This window comes from Pinus tabuliformis, chromosome 5_1 (assembly GCF_031772625.1).
Source record: "Pinus tabuliformis cultivar Carrire ecotype Pingquan chromosome 5_1, CPIR1, whole genome shotgun sequence".
Classification (NCBI taxonomy): Eukaryota; Viridiplantae; Streptophyta; class Pinopsida; order Pinales; family Pinaceae; genus Pinus; species Pinus tabuliformis.
Window position 1 is genome coordinate 88,814,672 of NC_142305.1, and position 23,217 is coordinate 88,837,888.

Consider the following 23,217-nt stretch of genomic DNA (forward strand, 5'->3'; position numbering starts at 1 on the left):
TAGTAGCATGGGAAGAAATATTATAACATAAATATGAAGCTGAAAAATGACTAGAGGCTGTTTGAACCCTTCCAAATAATTCAGTTCATTCTTTTTCATACTTCATCTGCCTCTCGCCTTTCTATAGCTTCATCCATTTCATTGGTCTTCTCTTCTGCCCAGTCATGCAAACTGATTGTTTCATCCCCTGCCTTGCTAGTCTTAGGCACAAACTCTGCCATATGATGATGACTTTTCCAGAGCTCTTCCACTTGAAAAACCACATTTTTTTTGCTAAAACTTTGATGTGGGGATTCAAGCTTTGATTCAAATGGATCTGTAAATAACTGCCATTGCCATTCCCTCGTAACTGTCTCCGGGATATCTGAAGCAGAATGGGGAAGTGCTGATTCTGACGGAAATTGCAGAACATTCTCAAGTATGGAAGCATACCCAACAATAACATCTCGAGCCATTACATCCTTCGCATGTAATCTGGCAGCTAAAGCAATTTTATGAGCCAAAGGAGACAATCTACCATTCAGTATTGCAAGTGACACTGCCTTTGTTAGCATGTTAACATTTCCGATAGGGAAGAGAAGCCCATGTTTTCCATCTTCGATCTGCACAAATCAAATCAAAAGGGCTTCAAATATCATGTCCCGACTCCCACCAACAAAATGCTTTATGTTAGACGATAAACAACATACCCTAATCAGGAACAGTTCAGATACAACAGCAAACATACAAGGATCTGTAATTACATATTTTTGAACCATGGTCAGGTTTGGAGCAATAATCGGTTTTTCAAAAGACATGGCACGTAATAAAATAGCTGGAAATGCTTGTTCCTCTCGCAAGGAGCCATAAAGCACTAAATCAGCTGCACTCAATATGATATTCACATCTCTGTTGACCACAACATGTTGGACACTACCGCTTGGAAATCCCAATCGAAGAGCAATTGCCTACAACCACATAACATTATATCAAATATTAATCACCAGCCTTGAAAAGTAAGAACAAAGGTTTTGCAAAATATGAACAGTCAATCTTCTAACGTTGAATAAACTTGAAAGATGCCAACATTATAGATCCTATCCCTGTGCAGTAAAGCTACTGACCATAGGATGGGCAGGAAATGATGCTCAGAGAGCTAGCTACTGTTGTTACCAAAGCCTAACCATATCCCATTAAATCAGTACCTAATAAGCCATGAAGTAGGCATGATGGCTGAGAACCTATGGCATTGGCATCCCCTTCGTTCATAATTTTGGCAAGGAGACAAGTTACCAAAGGAACCAAGCATGAAAAACTATGCCTATCCGAATTGATATGAGCAAGAGAATTCCCATTATCACACTTGCAAGAGCTTACAACTTTGCCAGAGCTAGATACCACCATAAATCAAGCCCGTACAGAAAGACATCATTGATCCTTTGGATGAGTAACTGGAAGAATTGTAGATTTGCTTATAACACTCTTGGTTATCTAGAACCCAGGTTAAAAAATGCAAGCCTTTTGGGAACCTTACTTTAATCAAACTGTCTTGTATCAACTTTCACAAATTACGTGGTATATTCCACAGCAGTAAATTCACTACTTGGAAAGAAATTTGGAAGAAAGAGGCACACAAACCTTATTTTGTATAAAAATGGTTCGAGGGAATGGGCATTAGAAACAATGGTGTTATTGGGACTAGATATAAGGCATGAATTGTGAAGACTGATTCGTCAAAATGAAAGAAATAAATAAAAAACGTGACTAGATTGGAGGAGTTGAAATGCGCGTGGATATCCACCAACTGCACAGTTATGTCAGATGGTTGAACAGGGGAGAAGGAAAATACACTTGTTATACTTTTTAGCATTGCCAGACACAATGTTATGGCAGGCAATGTTAGATGATAGTGTTATTGTGACTAGATATTAAGGCATGAATTGAAGGGGCTGATTTCAAAATGAAGAGAATGACTAGATTGGAGGACTTGAAATGCTCATTGGCATCCACCAACTGCACAGTTATTTCAGATGGTTGGACAGGGAAGAAAGGCAAGACAATCTTACATTTCTTAAATTCCTGTCTCACGGTGACAAAGTTTATGAAATTTGTTAGTGCACCTGCTAATATGAAAGATGCATCACGGTTCTGTAACTTTGTTGGATGAGTCCAAACAAGAGATAGGTGTGACGCATGCTGCATAGGTCATAACAAATAATGTGTCTAATTATGTGACCAATGGAAAAATGATAATAAACAGAAACCCCACATTATTTAACTCCCTAAGTTGCACATTGCATTATTTGATGGAATAGGATTCCAGTAAAGTTACCTTGATATAAATGTCATTGAGGGAACTAAGGTCATAACTAAACTCATGTATAATAACGACTTGGTACATAGCCATGTGAAGATATTCACATGAAACAGAGTTGGAGCATCATGTCATCACTTGTTTTGCTACCACATTGATTTTTCTTCAATATATTTTTTATTGTAAGTTGGAGTTGAATATAAAATTTGTTTTGATAATCGATATGCCTGTCATTAACAAACCTGTCCAAACCGAACCAAAACTAGCCAGCCCAAACTGGTTCACTCCTCACAAGCTCTAGGCCGGTTGGTCCATTCCAACCCAAACCTATCACTTCAAGATGGAACCAGAAAAACTGCCCACTCTGGATCCTGACCAGCTCTCATCCAAGCCCACCAGATATATAACGTAAGGGATTGAGACCTAAGGATACTGAAGTAGTCAACCGCAAAAACTTGATCCAGACCAGAACCAGATAAAAAAACCAATCAACCAAAAATACATATTGTTACCACTCAAACCAGCAGGGGACCTAAAAGGGGTTCCTAAGAGGGCAACTGCTAGGTCAAGGGCAATAGTGGAGGCTTAGCCCACTGTCACCACAGCTAAGTCTCCCTGCTCCTTACAGACTTTCACCAATGGGAGGACTCCCGGTAGGTAGGAATCACTTTGTAAAGTAGATGTCAATGAATAGGTGAGAAGTGACCCTGAAAACCCTTTCCCAAGGATGGAGTGATGAATGAAACTTGCTTGCTCTTTAAGCAAGGGACTTGGTCCACAGGGGTAAGGGGTGAGGATTGGAGGGTTTGAGGGAGAAAGAATAGGCTTATATAGGAGTTTCTCAATCCATATAATCCTTGGAAACTTGGACTCCCAAATGGTCTTTAACAAATAGTCTTTATTGAGAAGTGGGACCACACAGGGCCAAGTGGACCTAGCCGAGGTTCGGGGATGGAATGTAACAACCACTAATGTTCCTATCTTGGACAAGGTGAGGGAAAAAGACTAAACAAGAATATTTACTCTAAAAGGTTGAATTAATCCTATTAGTGTCCAGCCTTGGGGATGCCTAGGCAAGATTCAGTCTTAGAGCTAGGGCTAGGGATTCCTGGAGATTCCAACGTCAAAATCTCCTCAAATTTGGAGGAGAGGGAGGGAACACACCAACGCAGTAACTTAGAGGAGATTGAATTTTTTTCTTGGGCCAATTTCCAGGAAATTGATGCTCTAGGTGGCCCAATGGGGCTAGACTTGGGAAAAAGGGGGAAAATGGTAAAAAGAAGGTTAATATGATCACCCTTTTATGGAACCAGTGCCTAATTCACTTGGGGATATGGAGTCAAGGATGGTAATGAGTAAGAACTTGGATTCTTGATCAAGGAGGCCCAGAAAGTCAACTTCATCCAATGTAGATAGTAAGAAAAGAAAAGTGACTTTCAAACATTCATACTTTAAAGAAAATGATGCAAGCCTCTCGAGATAAATAATCTCTATGACATTTCATTCATATAACATTGGCCCATACATTTAATAACTAAAACATTTCTCAATTCCACATTATAATAATGCAACAACTAGCCCTAATTTTAGCAGTATGCAGCAACAAGAATAACAATGATAAAAGCACTTACAACGCTATAGAGTATATCCAACTGGCAATTCGTTTGCATAACAAAGCTCCAAGATAAGAAAAAAATTCATCCATCTCCAAAAATATCCTCCAAGGAAAAAGTGCGAAAATTCTCTAAGACTAGAGAGATCCCAAGTCAAGTGATGATACAAATGAATGTATCTAACATCAATATATAGCCTCCTAATGAGTTCAAATTAGCCTATGGGCCCCTAAAGATAAAATAATGTGCAAATAATAACTCCTAATGGTGACAAGCACACCATACTAGCTCATAATGTAAAAACACACTTCACAAGGGGCCAGATAATTATGTATGCATGTCGTAGGGCCCTCTAAAGGCTCAATAACATCCTGAAGTGCCATATTGAGGAATAAATTCCTCGGAATATGATGGACAAGGGGGTGGCCCCTTGTTCTCCAGGTAGTAGACCTATGGTGCTCTCAGTGGGTCTAAGGGCACATCAATGACCCCACGGGTCTCCATATGGATCGAAGATGCTTGTAGATCCTTTGAAATCGTCCCAGTGGTGGAATGCATGCTGCCATGACATCGTACAAATGTTGGGGCATCTGCTAGGAGTGTGGGGCTCCTGTGGGGGCCTGTTGGGTATAGTGTACCAATCATGTCACCATCATCCAAAGTGGGTCGCTAGTAGTCTCTGAACATCCATGAAGAGCTTTGAAGTGTTGTCTACTACTGTGGAGGTCCATGGCTCTCTATGCACACCCTACATGTGCCAATGTGGACATCTGGGGTTCAAGATCCCATATAGGTAAGCCAAACCTAAATGGAAACCCCCTGCAATCCTGCATAAGATCCAATGTGTCCCCTAGGCTTCCAGTACAATCAGTAATTAGAATGATCGGGTAAAAGAGCTTACAAACCATGGATAACAAAGTGGGCACTTCATAATGGCATGCCCTTCTGTAGTGGGCGTTAGCATGTGCTAGTGTCTCCAACCTCCAAAGGGGGTTAGCCAAGTACCTTATTAGGTGATTTCAACCCTTAGAGGGGATAGTATGTCCAAGGTACATCCCTCTAATGGGGGTGGCAAGCGACAAATAAGTGAGGTGAAATAGGGAATGAGAGGGGCAACCCTGGGCCACATAGTGGGGCATAGGGGTAGCTAGATAAATGGAAGCCCACACCTGGGTATGTAATGTATAGGAGGTAGCAGTTGTGGTACATGAGGTGCCCCGACCTTGATTTTTCCACCCTTCTTCATATACCTTTTTCCTTTTATGAATTTTCTTTAATTAATTGCTCAGGGCTCAAAGGACAAAAGCATGATGTGTAAGATATAGCAGTGATTACCCCCTTTTAGGTAGGGCGGTTCATTGTCGTCCAGGGGTTGGGACAATCATGGGTTCCTGAATGATAGAGGAGGCTCATCTAGGGACTATGGAACCAAGGTGATGGCCAATGATTGGGGTAGAGCCCATGTAATGGCTTTTGCCCATTTGCTAATTATTTTTGTCCTGACTATCTTTTGCATTTTGTGGCACAATTTCTTGTTAAATGTGGCCAATTATGCTTTTCACTTTTTCTTTTAATTGCTTCAACCTCCGGCACATCATTCTAGGCCTAACCCAAGGTGGGGACAAGGGGATGGGGAGGCTAGCCCTATGTGGACCCAGAATGTGAATGTGGACCCAGGTGGGAGAAAAGATGAATGGGGGTATAGTGAGTGGAAAGGGAGTAATATGTGTGGGTAAAGGAGCGGAACCACGCACCCAAAGTTGGGTTCCCTAAGTAGTACCACCCTAGAACCAAATGGTCAATAAAGGAGATCCCACAGGACTAAGATCCAAGGGTAACAACCAAAAGAGATAAAGGGGAAAGGAGCACAAACTAAGCCCACTCTTTCCGCCAAACCCCCCCACCAATCCATACCCAGAAGTATCCATGATAAGTAAACCCAATACTCAATTACCAAATGACAAGACATACCTTTAGATTCGGGAGGCGCACCTTCAACATACGATCAGTACAGGTGGGTGAGGGACCACATGGTTGGCTCAAGTGGCGGAGAAATGGCACAACAAGCTAGTAGGAGGCATCAAGGGGTTGTTGGCTGTCGGTTGAGGCTCATCATGGAGAAAAAAAATCTCCTAAGATATCACCCACAAAGTGGTGGGTAACACATATGAAATTTAAATTTAATTTAATTACAAAGAAAAAAAACATAAATATACATGTGCATCCATATGAATCCAAACCACATGAATATGTTAAATTTCTAATGTATATAGTAAGCAAGGATGCATGTAACCAAAATACATCAATAGAGGCTTTAAATAGCGTCTAGAGTCCAAAAAAACGATCATGCTACAAAAATTAGCTACATAACATCAAAATCATTGCCTATATTGGGATCCTCATCTTCAATATCACCATCTAAGCATTAAAAGAAGATAGAAAAAGCTTAAAATGCCTAATCAATGATTTTACTTGAGTGAAGGCTACATTTTTACTTGGGTCAAGACAGAGGACTTCAACAATCAATGCCACCAACATCTAGCTACAGTGAGAGCTTGGTGCTCTTGATTAAATTTTAGTTGCATACCATCATAAATGACAAAAACTAGTGGAAACATTGCAATCCTACCAATCCTGAAAGCCTCAAAAACTATTAACTCTTTTGAATTTTGAATGGGATTTGAAATTCTACTTTCTACATACGATATCAAATGAGGTTGGAGCCACTCCCAAACATCCTGAAACAATCAATGGTAATGCTAGCAATTTAAGTACTAGAATCCTACATGATCGTTCTCCAAATCAAACCGATTCAAGATTCGAAATTCTCTATGACGTTTTGGAAGCAAATCACCTACCCCACCCCACCCCACCATATATGGGGGAAATACCTCATGAGATGAATCATGGGAAATGAAAACAAAATATTTCCCCTTTTTGCTTAACGGAAAATAGTCACAGTGTCCTTAACTCTCAATCCCCTAAGTCACCATAAAAAAATGAGGGTTAAATGACCAAGAATTTGGCTATAAGGTAATATTGGCAAAGGTAGAAAGATAATTTCAAAAGGGGCAAATCATCCTGATAAATAGTGCGGATATTATTGTCGAGTTTGGATTTGGCCAAATCATTGCGATAATTCCGATATATCAGCAATAAGTACAACACTACTATATAGATCTAGAACAGTGTTCTAATATGGCCAAGGTACTCAAAATCTGTTAATGCAAAATGGTGAACTCTATAATGATGAGTTGATCCCATATGATGTCCACAAACCACTGATGCCAAATGGTGAACTCTATAATGTTAAGGTCACCTTGTATAATATCCACAGATCCAAATTTGTGTAGAAAAAACCGTCATTAACATAGCCTTCAAGGATTCAAGCAAGGTCAACTTAAGGGTGATCAACAAGTGGGATGATTGACAAGCCTCATATGGATAAGACGCCTACTAACAAACAGTGGTGCATGTTGATTTTGGGTAGCATCAGATGTGCTCTAGCCACGAAATCTGGTGGAGAGGTTGGGGCACATATGATCTCCAATACTCAGAAAGGGTTTGGGCAGATTCTAAACAGATCAGGAGATATTAAAATAATTAATATTTTTAATGGAGTCCCTAAATCTAAACTTAGGGAAAATAAAATATTAATGTGTATTAATATGAATTTGTGTTAGAATGGTCAAAAAGACATGGATGAAGCCATATCTAATCTTAGCCGTTGATTAGGGACGTAACCTCGACCGTTGATATGTCAACAGAAAAAGTATAAGAGGAGACTTGAGGGGCACTTGGAGAACACACTGAGGGAGACCAGTCAGTTCAATTTCTGGAGCGGGGTTTGCTGAGAAATTAAACCAGTGGTCTGGAGAGCAGTCAGGAGGCAGCAAGTACGGAACAGAGAGACGGGAGATCAGCGCAGAAGAGGCAGACGCAGAGCCAGAGGAAGCCACGCAGAGACAAAAAAGACTGCGCAGAGCTAGAAGGGCCTGCGTCATCCACGCAGAGGCTACAGGAGTGACGCAGAAGCCCAGAGAGGTTGCGCAGAGCCTCAGCAGGCTGACGCAAAAGGTTTCAAGTTGACGCAGAGGGTTTCAGGCTGTAGCAAAGGTCAGTAGGGCCTAAGCTGGGTTTATAAAAGTGCTGGAAGTTTGTCTATCTATGGGTAAGCCAGTTGGCACCCTGTTGTACAAGAAAATTGCTGAATAATAAAATCCTCCCTTGCTGCACCGATTTTCCCACATTGGGTTTTTCTCGGGACATTAGTCCAAAATAACTGTGTCAATGTGTGCATATGTTTGTTTTTGTATTACAGTGTGATATCTGCAGCAGTATTTATTTTAATGTTTGTTGAAGTAATTTCATGAATAACTTATGATGAAATAAGTAGGAAAAATAAATCAATTGCTGCAGTGATAGAATTTTCACATGGTATCAGAGCAAGTAATCAGAGACAGAAAGGGAAAATCAGTTATGGGTCGAGACCATGATGCAGAGGCATCCACCTCAGGGGACTCACGCAGATTTTCAGAAGATTGCACAAGAGAGAGAGATTTTGATTTCTCTATGTTGGCTTCCAGGTTGGAAGAAGAAGTGGCGTGCATGACAAGTGTTGCATCATTAAAAGTATGGCATATAGACAGTGGAGCCTCGTGTCATATGACGGGAATCAGGGAGTGTTTCTCAGAATATCGAGAAGAGAAGATGAACTTTCAAATCACCATGGGGAACAAGGCAAAGTGTACTCCAGTAGGAAAGGGTACCATAGCTTTTCAGACAAAATCAAGAGAGCGGTTCCGTGCCACAAATGTGCTGCATGTGCCAGGATTAGGATGAACTTACTTTCTGTGTCACAACTACAAGGCAAGGGCTATGACGTCTACTTCATCAAGGAAAAGGTATACTTCAAACACCCGAGCTGGAAAAAGAAAGTGCAGAACAGGATCAAAAGTAATTGGTTGTACAGATTACAACTAGAATCTCCAATGGCACTAATAGGCAGTCATGGGGACAAAGACTTGAATGAACTATGGCACAAAGGATGGGTCACATGCACCATGGAGCTCTGAGAATTCTTAGGAGCACTGTAACAGGAGTTTCGGATTTGAGTACGGAACGAGATGATGTATGCAGGGGATGCGCTCTAGGAAAGTATGCCAAGGCAGCATTTCCTAGGAGCAACCACAAGGCCAAGAGTGTACTAGGATTGATACACTCAGATATCTACGGACCTTTGTCCGTCAAAGCACTCAGCGGTGCCAAGTATTTCCTTACCTTCATTGATGACCACTCGAGGAAAACTTGGATCTATTTTCTGAAAACCAAGGATGAGGTTTTATGTCGATTCAAGGAGTTCAAGGGTCTAATGGAGAATCTAACTGGTAAGAAAATAAAAGTCTTGCTCTCAGATAATGGTGGAGAATATGTCGATAAGGACTTCACTAATTATTGCGCTAAGGAGGGCATCAAAAGAGAGTGGACAGCTCCCTACAATCCGGAGCAGAATGGGGTGGCAGAAAGGAAAAATAAGACTATTGTAGAAGCAGCTAGGGCCATGCTGTATGATCAGGATATGCCAAAATTCCTGTGGGCAGAAGCATGCAACACAGTTGTCTACGTTCAGAACAAGACTCCTCATCGGGCATTGGGCAAGATTACTCCAGAGAAAGTCTTCATTGGGAAGACACTTGAAGTCAGTCATTTCAGGATATTTGGGAGTTTGGCATATTGTCACATACCCGAAGAAAAGAGGAAGAAGCTGGATTAGACTACAGAAAAGGGGTATCTAGCAGGATATAGCAAGAACGCTAAGGCATACAGGATCTATCTTCCAGAGAGCAGGAAGGTAGTAGTACGACGAGATTTAAAGTTCATGGAGGACAGACTTTCAGAAGATCTCACGAAATGCCTTCCAAGGAGCAGTAGAAAGAGGATCTGTTGGTCATGCCTCTTCAACCAACAGAAGTGAAGAATTCTTCCTCAGATCAGGAAGATTCTCAGGATGAGGAAGAGGAGCGAACAGAAGCACCTGTTGGCAGAGGAAGAACCAACAGGGAACTTCGTCAGATTCTGCGTGATGCAGAAAACTTCATCGGAGAGCCAAGGAACAGTAAAAGGGGGCCAAAACAACCAGACAAGTATCAGGCGTTAGTAGCTCAAGATGGAGAGCCTACCAGCTTCAAGGAGGCAGCTCAGCATCAGGTCTGGCTAGATGCGATGGTGGAGTATAACTCCATAATGGTAAACGATGTCTGGGAGGTGGTGTCAAGGCCTCAACACAGATCTGTGGTAGGTTCAAGATGGATCTACAAGATCAAATATGCTGTGGACGGCAGTATTGAAAAATACAAGGCCAGGTTTGTGGCTAAGGGGTATGCTCAAAAGGAAGGGATTGACTATGAGGAAACCTTCGCCCCGGTAGCCAGGTATACATCTATTAGGACCGTGATATCTCTTGCAGCCCAGATGGGATGGGAGATCCATCAAATGGATGTCAAGATGGTATTTCTGAACGGGGTAATAGAAGAAGAAGTGTACATTAAGCAACCAGAGGGCTTTGAAACTCATGAGAAGAAGTCTCGTGTATGAAGACTGAAGAAAGCCTTGTATGGGCTGAAGCAGACACCAAGAGCGTGGTATGGTCGAATAGATGGCTACTTGCAGAAGATGGGATTTGCCAAGAGTGACGCGGATCCGAATCTCTACTATTTGGTCGTAGAGAGCGAGCCACTTATCTCAGTATTATATGTGGATGATCTCTTCCTGACATGATCATCCAGACTCATTAAAGACTGCAAGAAAAATCTAGCCACAGAGTTCGATATGAAGGATCTAGGACGAATGCACTATTTCCTAGGGTTGGAAGTTTGGCAGCAGAAAGGAGAAATCTTCCTTCGACAAGGAAGGTATGCTACACAAATCCTGAAAAGGTTCGAGATGGGAGACTGTAGACCTATGCCTATGCCAATGATCACCAACTGGAAGAAGATTGATGCATCAGAAGACAAGGATGTCGATCCCACCCTATACCGACAACTCATAAGGTCCCTGATGTATCTAGTCAATACCAGGCCAGATATTTGCTACGCTGTCAACACCCTTAGTCAGTTCATGGTGGAACCAAAGAGGGCTCACTGGGCAACATCCAAGCACGTTCTCAAGTATTTACAAGGAACAGTTGATTATGGGCTCTTGTACAACAAGGGGAAGGATATCAAGTTGAGTGGATTTACTGTTGCAGATTGGGCAGGAAGTTCAGTGGACCGGAAAAGTACCTCTGAGTACTGTTTCAATATTGGATCAGGAATAACCTCCTGGTGCAGTAGGAAACAGAAGTCCGTGGCTCTGAACTCGTCTAAGGCAGAATATATGGCAGCAAGCACAGTTTCCTGTGAGGCCATATGGCTTAGAAAACTGTTGGTAAACCTACTCAAAAGAAATATGGAGGCGACCAGGATCATGTGTGATAATCAGAGTTGCATCAAACTCTGAGAATCCAGTATTTCATGATAGGTCAAAGCATATTGATATCCGGTGTCACTTTGTCGGAGATTGTGTCCAATGAGGAGCTGTACAGTTGAGCTACACTCCTAAAAGGGAACAAATGGCAAATATCCTAACCAAGGCCCTTGGAAAGTCAAAATTTGACTACTTCTGGGAAAAGATGGGGATGGTAAAGAACCCCTTTCAGAAGTAGTGTGTTAGCAGCACGAATGAAGAGGGAGTTGCAGTGCAAATGTAGTGTTGGGAGAAAGGACCAACAGCAACACAGATGCAGAGGAAGTTGTAGTGTGGATGCAGTGTTGGGAGAAAGGACCAGCAACAGCACGGATGCAGAGGGAGCTGTCGTACATATGCAGCAGTGACAGTAGCAGAGTCATGGGCAGCAGTGCAGAGGATGTTGGGCAAGAAGGCCTAGTATCAGCACAGGTACCAATGCTGGATGATCAGAGTAATACTCAGTGAGGAGTATTGCTAGAGCACAGTCCTCGCTAAGAGGGAGTGTTGATTTGGGGTAGCATTGGATGTGCTCTAGCCACGACATCTGGTGGAGAGGTTGGGGCACATAAGATCTCCAATACCCAGAAAGGGTTTGGGCAGATTCTAAACAGATCAGGAGATATTAAAATAATTAATATTTTTAATGGAGTCCCTAAGTCTAAACTTAGGGAAGATAAAATATTAATGTGTATTAATATGAATCTATTTTAGAAAGGTCAAAAAGACATGGATCAAGCCAGATCTAATCTTAATCGTTGATTAGGAACTTAATCTCGATCGTTGAGATGTCAACAAAAAAAATATAAGAGGAGGCTTAAGGGGCACTTGGAGAACACATTGAGCGAGACCAGTCAGTTCAATATCTGGAACGGGGTTCGCTAAGAAATTGAACCAGTGATCTAGAGAGCAGTCACGAGGCAGCAAATACGGAATAGAGAGACAGGAGATCAGCGCAGAAGAGGCAGACGCAGAGCCAGAGGAAGCCACGCAGAGGCAGCAGAGACTGTGCAGAGCCAGAGGGGCCTGCGTCATCCACACAGATGCTGCAGGAGTGACGCAGAAGCCCAGAGAGGTTGCGCAAAGCCTCAGTAGGCTGATGCAGAGGGTTTCAGGTTGACGCAGAGGGTTTCAGGCTGTAGCAGAGGTCGGTAGGGCCTATGCTGGGTTTAGAAAAGTGTTGAAAGTTTGTCTCTCTATGGGTAAGCTAGTTTGCCACCCTGTTGTACAAGAAAATTGCTGAATAATAAAATCCTCCCTTGTTGCACCAGTTTTCCCGCATTGGGTTTTTCTGGGGACATTAGTCCAAAATAACTGTGTCAATGTGTGCATATGTTTGTTTCTGTATTACGGTGTGATATCTACAGCAGTATTTATTTTAATGTTTGTTGAAGTAATTTCATGAATAACTTATGATGAAATAAGTAGGAAAAATCAGTGTGGAAAAAGTCCCGAAAAAATCGCGATTTTTTCCTAAAATCACGATTTTTTGGGCAAAAGGATTAAATCGCGCAACTTTTTGGCAATTTTTTCATTTACGAAAAAATCGTGATTTTATCGAAATAATCCCGATTTAGTCGGGAGTCGATGGAAAAAATTGGCTTCCATTTTTTATGCGTGGATAAAATGCCGCAAAGGGTGATTTCGATTCATTTTCGCTGTGCGTTTTCACTGTTTTGGCTGCTGTGGAGAATCGAGGGTTATGTTCCAACTTTCGTTTGCAACTTTGCCATTGCGTGGAGAGGAGCCGGCAAGGTATGGCAGTTAAACAGTTAATGTTTCAGTCAAGGACCAAGGTTAATGTTAATGTTTCAGATTTCCTGTAAATGTTAAACACAGTTAAAAATTATGTAAAATGAACAAGATTCACTGCCTTAATTCCTGCTCAGTGCTAACAGCTACAGATTTTGAGCTTCTTTCTTGGCCTACTGACTCCAGACCACAATGTAATGAATCAATGATGCCCGTTTTTTTCCGTTGTCCAATCCACAGAGAATTAAAAGTCTTGTGAGGTATGTCATTTATGACAACAAACAGGACCAAATCAACTATAGTAACCAATGAATCCCAAACTTCTGAATGTAAATAAAAACCCAAACCCTATCTTCAGATATCTTCATTGTTCAGTAATGTGCAAATATATAAGCTCAGATGTATGTAAAAGTCTTGGTCTTCTTCAGAATTTAATGCGAAGGACTGCACAAGATAAGCAATGAACCCCAAATTGCTACATAGTACTGTCAATAGTTTAGAGTAAGTTCCCGCTACAAATCTGTAGGGAACAAAGTCCTGCAAAAACCCTACTGTGCTCTATGTCAAATATAGCCAAATAGGATCAGCATACATACATTGTTTGAGTGACCTGTTTCAGCCTTCAGGACATCATTTAGGACTATTTTGATGGATCATTGCTACATAAACGTTACTCCTATTGCTGGTCAAAGGGAATGCCAAATAGCTTTAAGCCTTGAGGGTTGTACCAAACCAAAACAATCTTGCACTTAGTTCCTTTGCTGATTAGAAATTTAGAATTATAGCCTCTTTAAGACATGCAGACTCTATATTATATATCACTGCAGAGAACCAATTTGATAGCCATAAAAGACAAACACATGCTGCACTCCTGGTTGGAGTTGATTTACAGCATGGAGATAACTTTGTTGCCATGGTTGAGGGATACTCAGATTGCAAAAACAGAGAAGGTCCGAAACAAGACGCAGCAGAAAATAAAAAATATGTTGACACCTTCAACCCCAATTCAATAAAAGTTGACTAAGAATTGAGTGTAATGTTGAACCAGGCCAAAGGAAGAGTTGTCCCTCTCTTCCTGCACATTTTCAGCGTAAAGGAGACATCCCAGATTACCCTCATGAAGAGGATGCAGGTGGTCAGCTGAGAACAGAAGTATGTTTTTCTCTTATTGGTAGTTTCCAAGTTGAGGATGGTCAATATGGTGTAAGGGAATCCCAATTTATTCAATGTTTAAAGTAAATCTGGCACCTTTCATTGCAAAAATTAAAGAATTTACTAGAAGTCAAGGGTTGACTCGCAGTGTTGGGCATTCACATCATAACCTTAGTCTGATGGAAAAAGAATCAGTCACTCAACCTTCTAGTGCAGGGGTAATTCAAGATCTTTGAAGATAAAATTTTCAAATAGGAGATTGACAAGCCCCAAGACGATGTCAAGATTCATGGATAGGCACTGAATGTATTTGTTCACTGCTATAATGTAGAGATAATGGTAGAGATGAAATTTGTTGAAGACTTGAAGGCTATATTATTATTATATATTATATTAGAATTATAGACTCTAAGATCTGCAGAGTCCAGACTCTATATTTATTATTTCATAATCATAAATGAATCAATGATAAAAGTTTTATGTACTATAAATTTGTTTTATGTTAAATTTACTAATTTGTTTCTAAATTCTAAGTGCAATACAAATTATATTTTGCTGATTTGAAGGCTGAAGCAATTTAATTTGTTTCAATTTTTTTTGTGCCCAGGTTTAAACTTTAAATTCAAGCTCAAAGTTTAAAACAAAATGCCAAGGATTTTGGACGCTATGTGGGAGTTTGGTGAGCCTGATACTACACCCGAAACTGGGGGGGTCAATAGAATGTATTTGACTTGCAAGTTGTGTGGCAAGCATATGTCAGGAGGCATCAACAGATTAAAATTCCATTTGGGGCAAATTCCGGGGCAAAATGTTGAACTTTGCACAAATACAACTCCAGAAATCATCCGACGGGCCATTCAATCATTGATGGATAAAGAGGACAGAAAAGACACCAGGGCAGCACTAAAAAACCAACTTGTAGGGGGCTCAAGAGTGGGGGAATTGAAAGTGGCAGTGCTTCTACAGCAACATCACCTTCCTCACCCATGGGTACTCATGTCAGATGGTTGGACTGACCAAAAGGCTAGGACCCTTCTTAACTTCTTGGTTAGTTGTCCCAAGGGGACAATGTTTGTGAAATGTGTTGATGCATCTGCACACATTAAAGATGCACGTACATTATGTGAGTTGTTGGACATCTTCATTCAGGAAGTAGGCCCAAGCAATGTTATCCAAGTCATAACGGACAACGCTGCAAAATTATGTTGCAACGAGCAAGATGCTTATGGAGAGGTATCCTAACTTGTTTTGGACACCTTGTGCTGCTCATTGCATTGACTTGTTGTTGGAGGATATAGGTAAGATTTCTACTGTGAGGGATATTGTTGAATCATCCAAAAGCATAACAAAATTTATATATAATCATGCATCTGTGCTTAGCTTAATGAAAAGATTCACCAACAACATAGAGTTGGTGCGTCCTGCCATTACACGATTTGCCACTACTTTCATATCTCTTCAGTCTCTGTTGAATTCTATATGGGATGTGAAGAGCATGTTTCTCTCAGCGGATTGGCGTTCTTTATCTATTAGCCGCAAACCGGAGGGAGAGGGCATATGCAGACTAGTTTCATATGATCAGAGCTTTTGGGCAGGAGTAGGGGAGGTGTGTGCCATTTCAGAACCTTTGGTAAGGGTTCTTCAGTTGGTTGATGGAGACAAGCCCGCAATGGGCTACTTGTATGAGGCCATGGATAGGGCCAAAGAAGCCATTCGTGCTTATTATGCAGATAAGGGAGACGAGGGGTTAGAGAAACAACAAGTCATATGGAGAGTGATTGATCAGCGATGGAACAATACCCTCCATCACCCCATTCATGCTGCAGGTGTCTACCTCAACCCTACATTTTCTTACGCTTGTGGTTCCAGATTTGATGCCGAGGTGATGGGTGGGTTCTTCACTTGTGTCGAGAGGATGGTGTCATCTGAGCAAGAACATGAGGAGATTTCTAAAGAAATGGAGGTCTATAGGATGGGAGGTGGCACATTTGGTTTTAACATGGCTATTAAGAATAGGACGACCAAAATGCCAGGTAAGCTTCAGTTTGTTTCAAACTTTCAAGTTTAGAATTTCAATGTTTTTTTTCTATGTTTCTCATTTTTCTTTTAACTTGTAGATGCTTGGTGGACAAGCTATGGTGCCAGAGTACCCCATCTCCAAAAGCTTACCATTCGAGTGCTCAGCCAAACATGCAGTTCCTCTTGGTGTGAGCGCAACTGAAGTGTATTTGACAAAATACGCAGCAAAAAGCGCAACAGGTAAAAAGATTTCAAATTAAATTTTTTGAATTCATTTGATTAATTTTAATATTTAAATTTTCCAAGTACTTATTTACAATCTAGGACCCTAATACAGATTGGAGTCCCAACGCCTCAATGACATGGTCTACGTCTACTACAATCTTCGATTATGGGTGAGACAGCTTCAGAAACCTACTGATGTGGAAGCCATCTCATTGGACAATATTGATACCACCTCTTCATGGAGAATCGAGACTGAGAGGCCGATCATGGACTCGATCCCGGATTGGTTAGGTGTGGATCTAGAGGATGTAGCAGTTGCAGGGGAGGGAGGGCCAGAGATAGAGGAGGAGAAGCAACATCAGGGTCAGGAGGCAGTAGCAGAGTTGGATGAGGATGCTGAGGAGGAGGTGACACCATCTAGGATGGGCAGCAGCAGCAGCATAGCACAGAGGCCACCTCTTCCATCGGCTTCTAGAGGACGATTGAGTCCATTTGATTTTGTATCCCCGGGGGCAGGGCCTTCTTCCTCTAGAGGAAAAGGCAAAGCCATTCCCTATTCCCGTAAAAGGGGAAGAGGATCTCAGTGACTGATTACTTGATGACTTTTAGATGACTCATGATATACATTTATTATATTTTTTGTTGATATTTTGACTCTTGAGAGTTGAGACTCAGACAAGACTCAAAATTCAGGAGTTGATTCACTATTTTGATATGTGATGTAGCACTAGACTTCATATACATATTATATATTAGCTTTCTTTACATGTTTATGTGCAAATGCATTTATTTGATGTTGTGGATACTCTAGATGTTAAAAAAAATAAAAATAAAAAATGAATAATTTTGTGTTTTTTTAATTTTGCGGACTTTTTCAAAAAACTCCCAACTTTGCCGAGTTTTTCAACTTTTGGACCTTTGCCGAATTAATCCCGACTTCGAATTTTTCCACATTGGGAAAATAACTCAGTTGCTGCAGTGATAGAATTTTCACAGTGCAATCATCAACGAGCAATTCATTTATGAATAATCTCATCAAGAAGCCACCCATAAACATACCTTTCATCAGCAAGGGTAGCGTTGATGATCTCAACAATGGTGCCACTTAATTTCCATGCAAGATCTCACAACAACCCCACTCACTACTTTTTAATGTTAATGACAATACATTTTTTAATGTCAACCGTGAACCAAAACCATGAATGATCAGTTCTTGGAAGGTAACCTATTTAAGGAGGCACCAAGCACTATTGAAAGGTTCTTGATTATGGACCTACGATTCTTTTGATTCATGTGACTAAGTACAAGTCCCTCAACAAGCAACTATTCAATGCAATGCAATTTGACAGCTCATAATTGGTTTTAGTTCGATTGTAAATGTAAGCTCTTACAAAAGAATCAACTATAGACCAACTACCTCTTATTGATCATTGGGATTGGGCCAAATCTCAAAGATAACACTTGAGGGAATAATCCTTCCTTCTTTTTTTAATAGGTGGTACTTCTCTCTAACAAAGAATTATGAAATTCAAAGCAATGGATAAAAGAAAGGGGCCTGAAACCGGACCAAGCCTCAAATATTCAAAAAATATGATACATATATACATAAACATTAAATAAAATCAGAACTCATAAATTCCCCAGCATAACTGTAAGTAAAGAATAAAGCATTTGGACTGAAAAAATAAATCATGGAATGCATTTTCAGAGAGCTTTAAAATGTATTTTATTCAAACTCATTGGGATGAAAAGAGTTACACCCTTGCAATCTTAAGCTTAACATTTAAGGCAGATCAAACTAGAGATGAACTCTTAAATAGTTTTTTGAGGAACCTTTGAAGAATATACAAGTATTTAAATAAAGTTTGTAATATTTGAGAAATGTAAGGCCATTCATCCATTTAAGGACAGGGATTGGGCTCCCACAAACCATATAACAAAAAAAAAGACCTAGAAGAGAAAAACAACAACAATCAGAAATCAACCTTAATTCTTTGAAAACTCCGAAGTTAAGAAGGTTGTGATTTCTAAATGAGAAGAAAAGGTAGGAAACCAAAATTTAAACAATTTACTTACAATGCTGGGGAAAGGCTCCCTTTCTGTTGAAAACTCCTTTTTAAATGGTGGAAGTGTGTCGGAAACTTAACCATCAGAATAAGCCTAAGGGAGACATTAAGACATACACAATAGTGGAGGAAGCAATTTCTCTAGAGCAAGAGGCTTAACTAGACTGAAAAGAAGTGAGAAGTGCAGCAAGGAATTTCGAGAGAAATTCAAGGAGGCCGAGTTAAGGAAAGGAGGCCAAGTTGCTGAAGAAGAAAACAGAATTGTGGAGGAGGCCGAATTATCTAGGGAGGCCAATTTCTCTAGTGTGCAGATGCCGTACAAGACAGGGAGAAAGGGAGGCTGATTTGCTGGTGAGACAGGTTAATTCTCCATGGCCAATTTGCTTCAGGTGATTCAAATTTCCAGAGGACGAATTCTTTGAGGCTGATTTTGTTAATTTTGGCAACTAGGGCCAAACTTCACCTTGGTCAGCTCATATGAGGTAGCTGATATTTTTATTGGATTCCTCTCTCCGAGAGGTGTAATATTGATCTAAAGATCATCCCATTCTGACATGTACAAATGGAATTATGAATTTATTTTGATTATGGACAAATTGTCAAGGTCGGCCAGCAAACTTTTGTAAGCTTAGAAGCCCAACAGTCACCTCTATTCATCCTCAACGTTTGCATATAAATACAAAGTGCCTCCTCCTCATTTGGACACTTCATTCACTCACACATCTCTCATGATTGGGTATGGATTTCTAAGGCTTCTCTCTCTCCACACGTGTGAAGAAGGGACTGTTCTTTTGCTGTCCCTGTGTTGACCAGAATTGACCGAAAATTGTAGAAGGCTGTTTTGACCAGCGTTGACCATCTTTGACTGCGATTTTGTGGAGGATTTCTGTTTGGACAGGCCGCAGTTCTGGGCACGAAATCCGAGGCAGTTTGACCTCTGTTTGACCAGCATTGACAGTGCTAGGGCTTGCTGCTGCGTTGACTTTTGTTGACCAGATTTGACTAGACATTTTCAGACTGTTTTTGGACTGATTTGACTTGCTGTTGAAGCCCGAGTTGACCGAGTTTGACCAAACTGTTTTGGAGGTCAAAATCTGACCTGTTGACCAGCATTGACTTTCTGGTTAGGTCTTTCTGTTTCTGCTGTTTGACTAATCAGATTTCACTGTGATTGGGCAAGTGAATATTGTATATTGTACTCTCTCTCTGCTGAACTTTTGAAGAATTATAAGAAGAATTGATCAAAGGGTTTCCCCACATTGGGGTTTGTCCCTGGCTGGTGCCATATCTTGTGTCCTATTGTCTTGGATTGTCTTCTACTGTTATTGTTTATTTTCTATCTGCATTTTGCTATCATGATGATGTGATTGCTAAACTAGATATTGATATTGGGCTAATAAAGAAATTGAAGTAAAATTGCTCTAAGGATAGAACATACCATTGTCATAAAAAATTAACAGATTTTCTCAATGGGGCTGAGTTTCCAGATGCCCAGCAACTGTATTTTTCTATGTATTCTCTGTGGGTCTAAACCCAAGATTGTCCCAAGAAATTCAATGAAAGAAGATTGTGTTGGGTGTAAATTTGTTGTTGTGTGATTGATCTCTTCTATTGTTCCGCTGAATTTTCAAGTTAACATACCAGTGTATTTATTTTCGGCAAATTCAAAAATATTTGAGATAAATATTTTTGGGGTTTTTAATAATTTGTTGAAGTAAAATAAATCAGATCTGGTATGAGAAAAATCAACACTCAAGTCCTCGTTGGGGTAGTTCACTTGGCAAGCCCATGTTTTGTAAAGTTAAGTGAGTGATGAAAGACCCATGTTCAATCCCCCAAACTAACTAGCCTACGTGCCATTTATGGGGGCAGGGCGGTTACACCTAGAGGTATAGTGATAGCGATTGGAATCAATCCTCCGTCCCGCAAGTACAAGCCCAGCCCAGTTGCCGATTCCTCTAGTAGAAAAAAAGGGAGGGGGAACTCAAGAGAGCTTCCTATAACAAAGGTTGGGCATTAACCACTTTTCAATTACTCCATGTTGGGCAAATACAACCCAACCTAACCTAATCGCCATGACAGCTCCACTAATCAAGAGCCCCCTTGCAGGAGCACACTGGACACTTCTTTGTGTAATCAAACGCTCATAGGGGCTATAACACAGCCCTGCTTTCAGAGCCTGGTTATCCTCTTGTGGGTTCTATTGCAAATTTGCAATATAAGATGTGCATGCTTTTCAAAAATAAAAAGCAAACACAGGCATCCGTTACAACCAGCCATACAGACATATAAACACTACTATCTCACCTGCAAAGTCATATCATAGGTACTTGAGTTGAAGTTCGTAATGCAATATAAGATGTGCATGCTTTTCAAAAATAAAAAATAAACACAAGTATCTGTTACATTCAGCCATGCGAAAATATAAATACTACTATCTCACCTGCAAAGCCATATCATAGGTACTTGAGTTGCTGCTCATAATGACAAGTTTTAAATGTGTAGCTTTACCATTTTCCACCTTAAACTCTGTCATGAGAGGCAGGATAGCCTGCATTACCAGTGCATGTTCCAACCACATTCCTTTGTAAACAAATGGACTACCAACAACCACAATTACAAAATCTTTTGAATCAAAACCAAGGTGTATTCTAGAATCCTCTATCTTCTGTGTGGCCATGAAATGTTCTGCCTCCCATGTTTCTATGGGAGAGCCCGGAATAACAAAGAAGTTCCCAGTATCAAGGGAAGAATAAATCATCTGCATCAAAGACAGATTAAGAAATCAGAAAATATTATCTGAATAACCCACCCAAAGTTTATTGGCTGACAATTAAAAGTTTTCCTGTCAAACCAACTCAATAATAAAAGATAAGATGGTCTTGCTACCGGCATGGTATAGTCATGAAAGATAACCACATCTGCACGATGAAAGGTTTCCTTCCAATCATTTAAGATATCTGTCAGCTGGCTCAAAGCATAATCCCTGAGGCGCAGTCCCAGTTCATTCTCATGAATGACCCATATTAGAGGCACCGCTTTAAAGGGTTCCTGTATGAGACTGTAAGTAGAAACAGAATTATCTTTCACAATAGAGAGACCAGAATCAAAGAATTACCTACAAAAGGAGGGAGACTGACAGAAGGATAATCTAATTAACATCATCAGATAAGAGACCATAAAACAGGTTTTTTAAATAGATGCTAGAGATGAAACCTCACCTAGTAACCAAACTTTTAGCTTCAAGAGTGTTTACAACCATACCATCAAAACTGCATCAGATAAAAAACATTTTGTCAAGAAAAATATTCTAATTTTTTAAATTCATGGATGTTTTTCCACTCCGCTAATGAACCTGAGATGAATAAATGTAGAGCCAATACAAGATTTTAGCATAAAGACTTTTAATATTTACATAGGCCATTCAAATTAAGATAGATTAAATCAATAATTGCTTGCTTGAAACTTCAAATGCTAAAATAACTTCAGGAAAAAAACCTTGAACACTAACTTAAAAATGCCATATGAGATCTACACTTGAAAAACAACAAAACATAGTGGAAACTAATTACTTATATAACTCCAAACAAGGCTGTCACCTCTAAGTACCAGTTCAAAGAAATACATTTTATAACCAGAAATCCATATACACCCCCCCCCCCCTTTCTATAAACCATGAATCTGACAAATTGGACTCACTGACTTGTCCTTCCCAAGAGTCTGCTATGCACAAGACACATCTTGCACAAGTGTGTTTGACTCACAGAGAGCATTATCCCACAGCTTGCTCCCTATCTCTCCCAATGGGGCCAAATGCCAGGAAATAAAGTTGAGAATCCACCTTCTTGCACTACTCCAAGCATTTGACCCAATTCCCAAGCCAAAGGGAGGGTACCCTCAATATAAAATGAGATATAATATAAAATAGTAAGAAATCAACATCAATAAACATAAAAAATGTTATCACAGACATAGAAACTGCAAGGATAGATTAGAAGCTTGAGTTGTGACCTCAGGTTATGAGTTTTGATCTATGGACTTGGTCAATGGCTATAAGGTACGATGAGGTTTGTCAAACCTCAAAAAAAATTTAAGGTTCACCAAAATTCGAACCTCAAGGTTGAAGTTCGAGGAACCTTGTCACATAGATTTCGCCCTCTTAAGCTACTGAAAATTAAACTCTCAAATGAAAACCTCCTTTGTAAAAGAGAAGAACCACATTCTTATACGTTTTTGGGGGAACAATATGCCAAGTGTTTGGTTAGAAAAAAGCATCTTTTGGGAAGCCAATGAGAAATCTTCATTTTCCTGCAACCTGACAATTGAACTCTTTGACTAAAGGCTTAATTTGTGCTTTTGGACACCACTATCTCTTAATCCCACGAGATTAGGACCACACATGCAAGTTCTAACTTAAAATGGTTATTCTGTCCATGTGGTGATTCCTTGCCAGATGTCTTCTCTTCATAGGGCCACCTGTTTCTTCAAATTACCAACATTTATTTGTCTTTAAAGCCAAACATATTCAAACACATTCAAACTGTAATATTCCCAGTTTTTGTGCATGCAAAAATAACTAAGGAGTTTTGAAAAA

General features: G+C 40.3%; 1 protein-coding gene across 3 annotated transcripts in view; it reads right to left on the minus strand.

Moving 5' to 3' along the window:
• LOC149163589 (uncharacterized) overlaps nt 1-23,217 on the minus strand; it is a 135,981-nt gene that overhangs the window by 54,125 nt on the left and 58,639 nt on the right. For all 3 annotated transcript variants that reach the window (XM_089431782.1, XM_089431780.1, XM_089431781.1), the window contains exons 4-8: nt 21,845-21,895; nt 21,513-21,684; nt 21,067-21,384; nt 744-947; nt 102-602 (exon numbers count right to left, since the gene is read on the minus strand). In XM_089431782.1, coding sequence (XP_089287908.1) covers nt 102-602; nt 744-947; nt 21,067-21,384; nt 21,513-21,684; nt 21,845-21,895 — 1,246 coding nt within the window. The remainder of the gene's footprint in view (nt 1-101; nt 603-743; nt 948-21,066; nt 21,385-21,512; nt 21,685-21,844; nt 21,896-23,217) is intronic.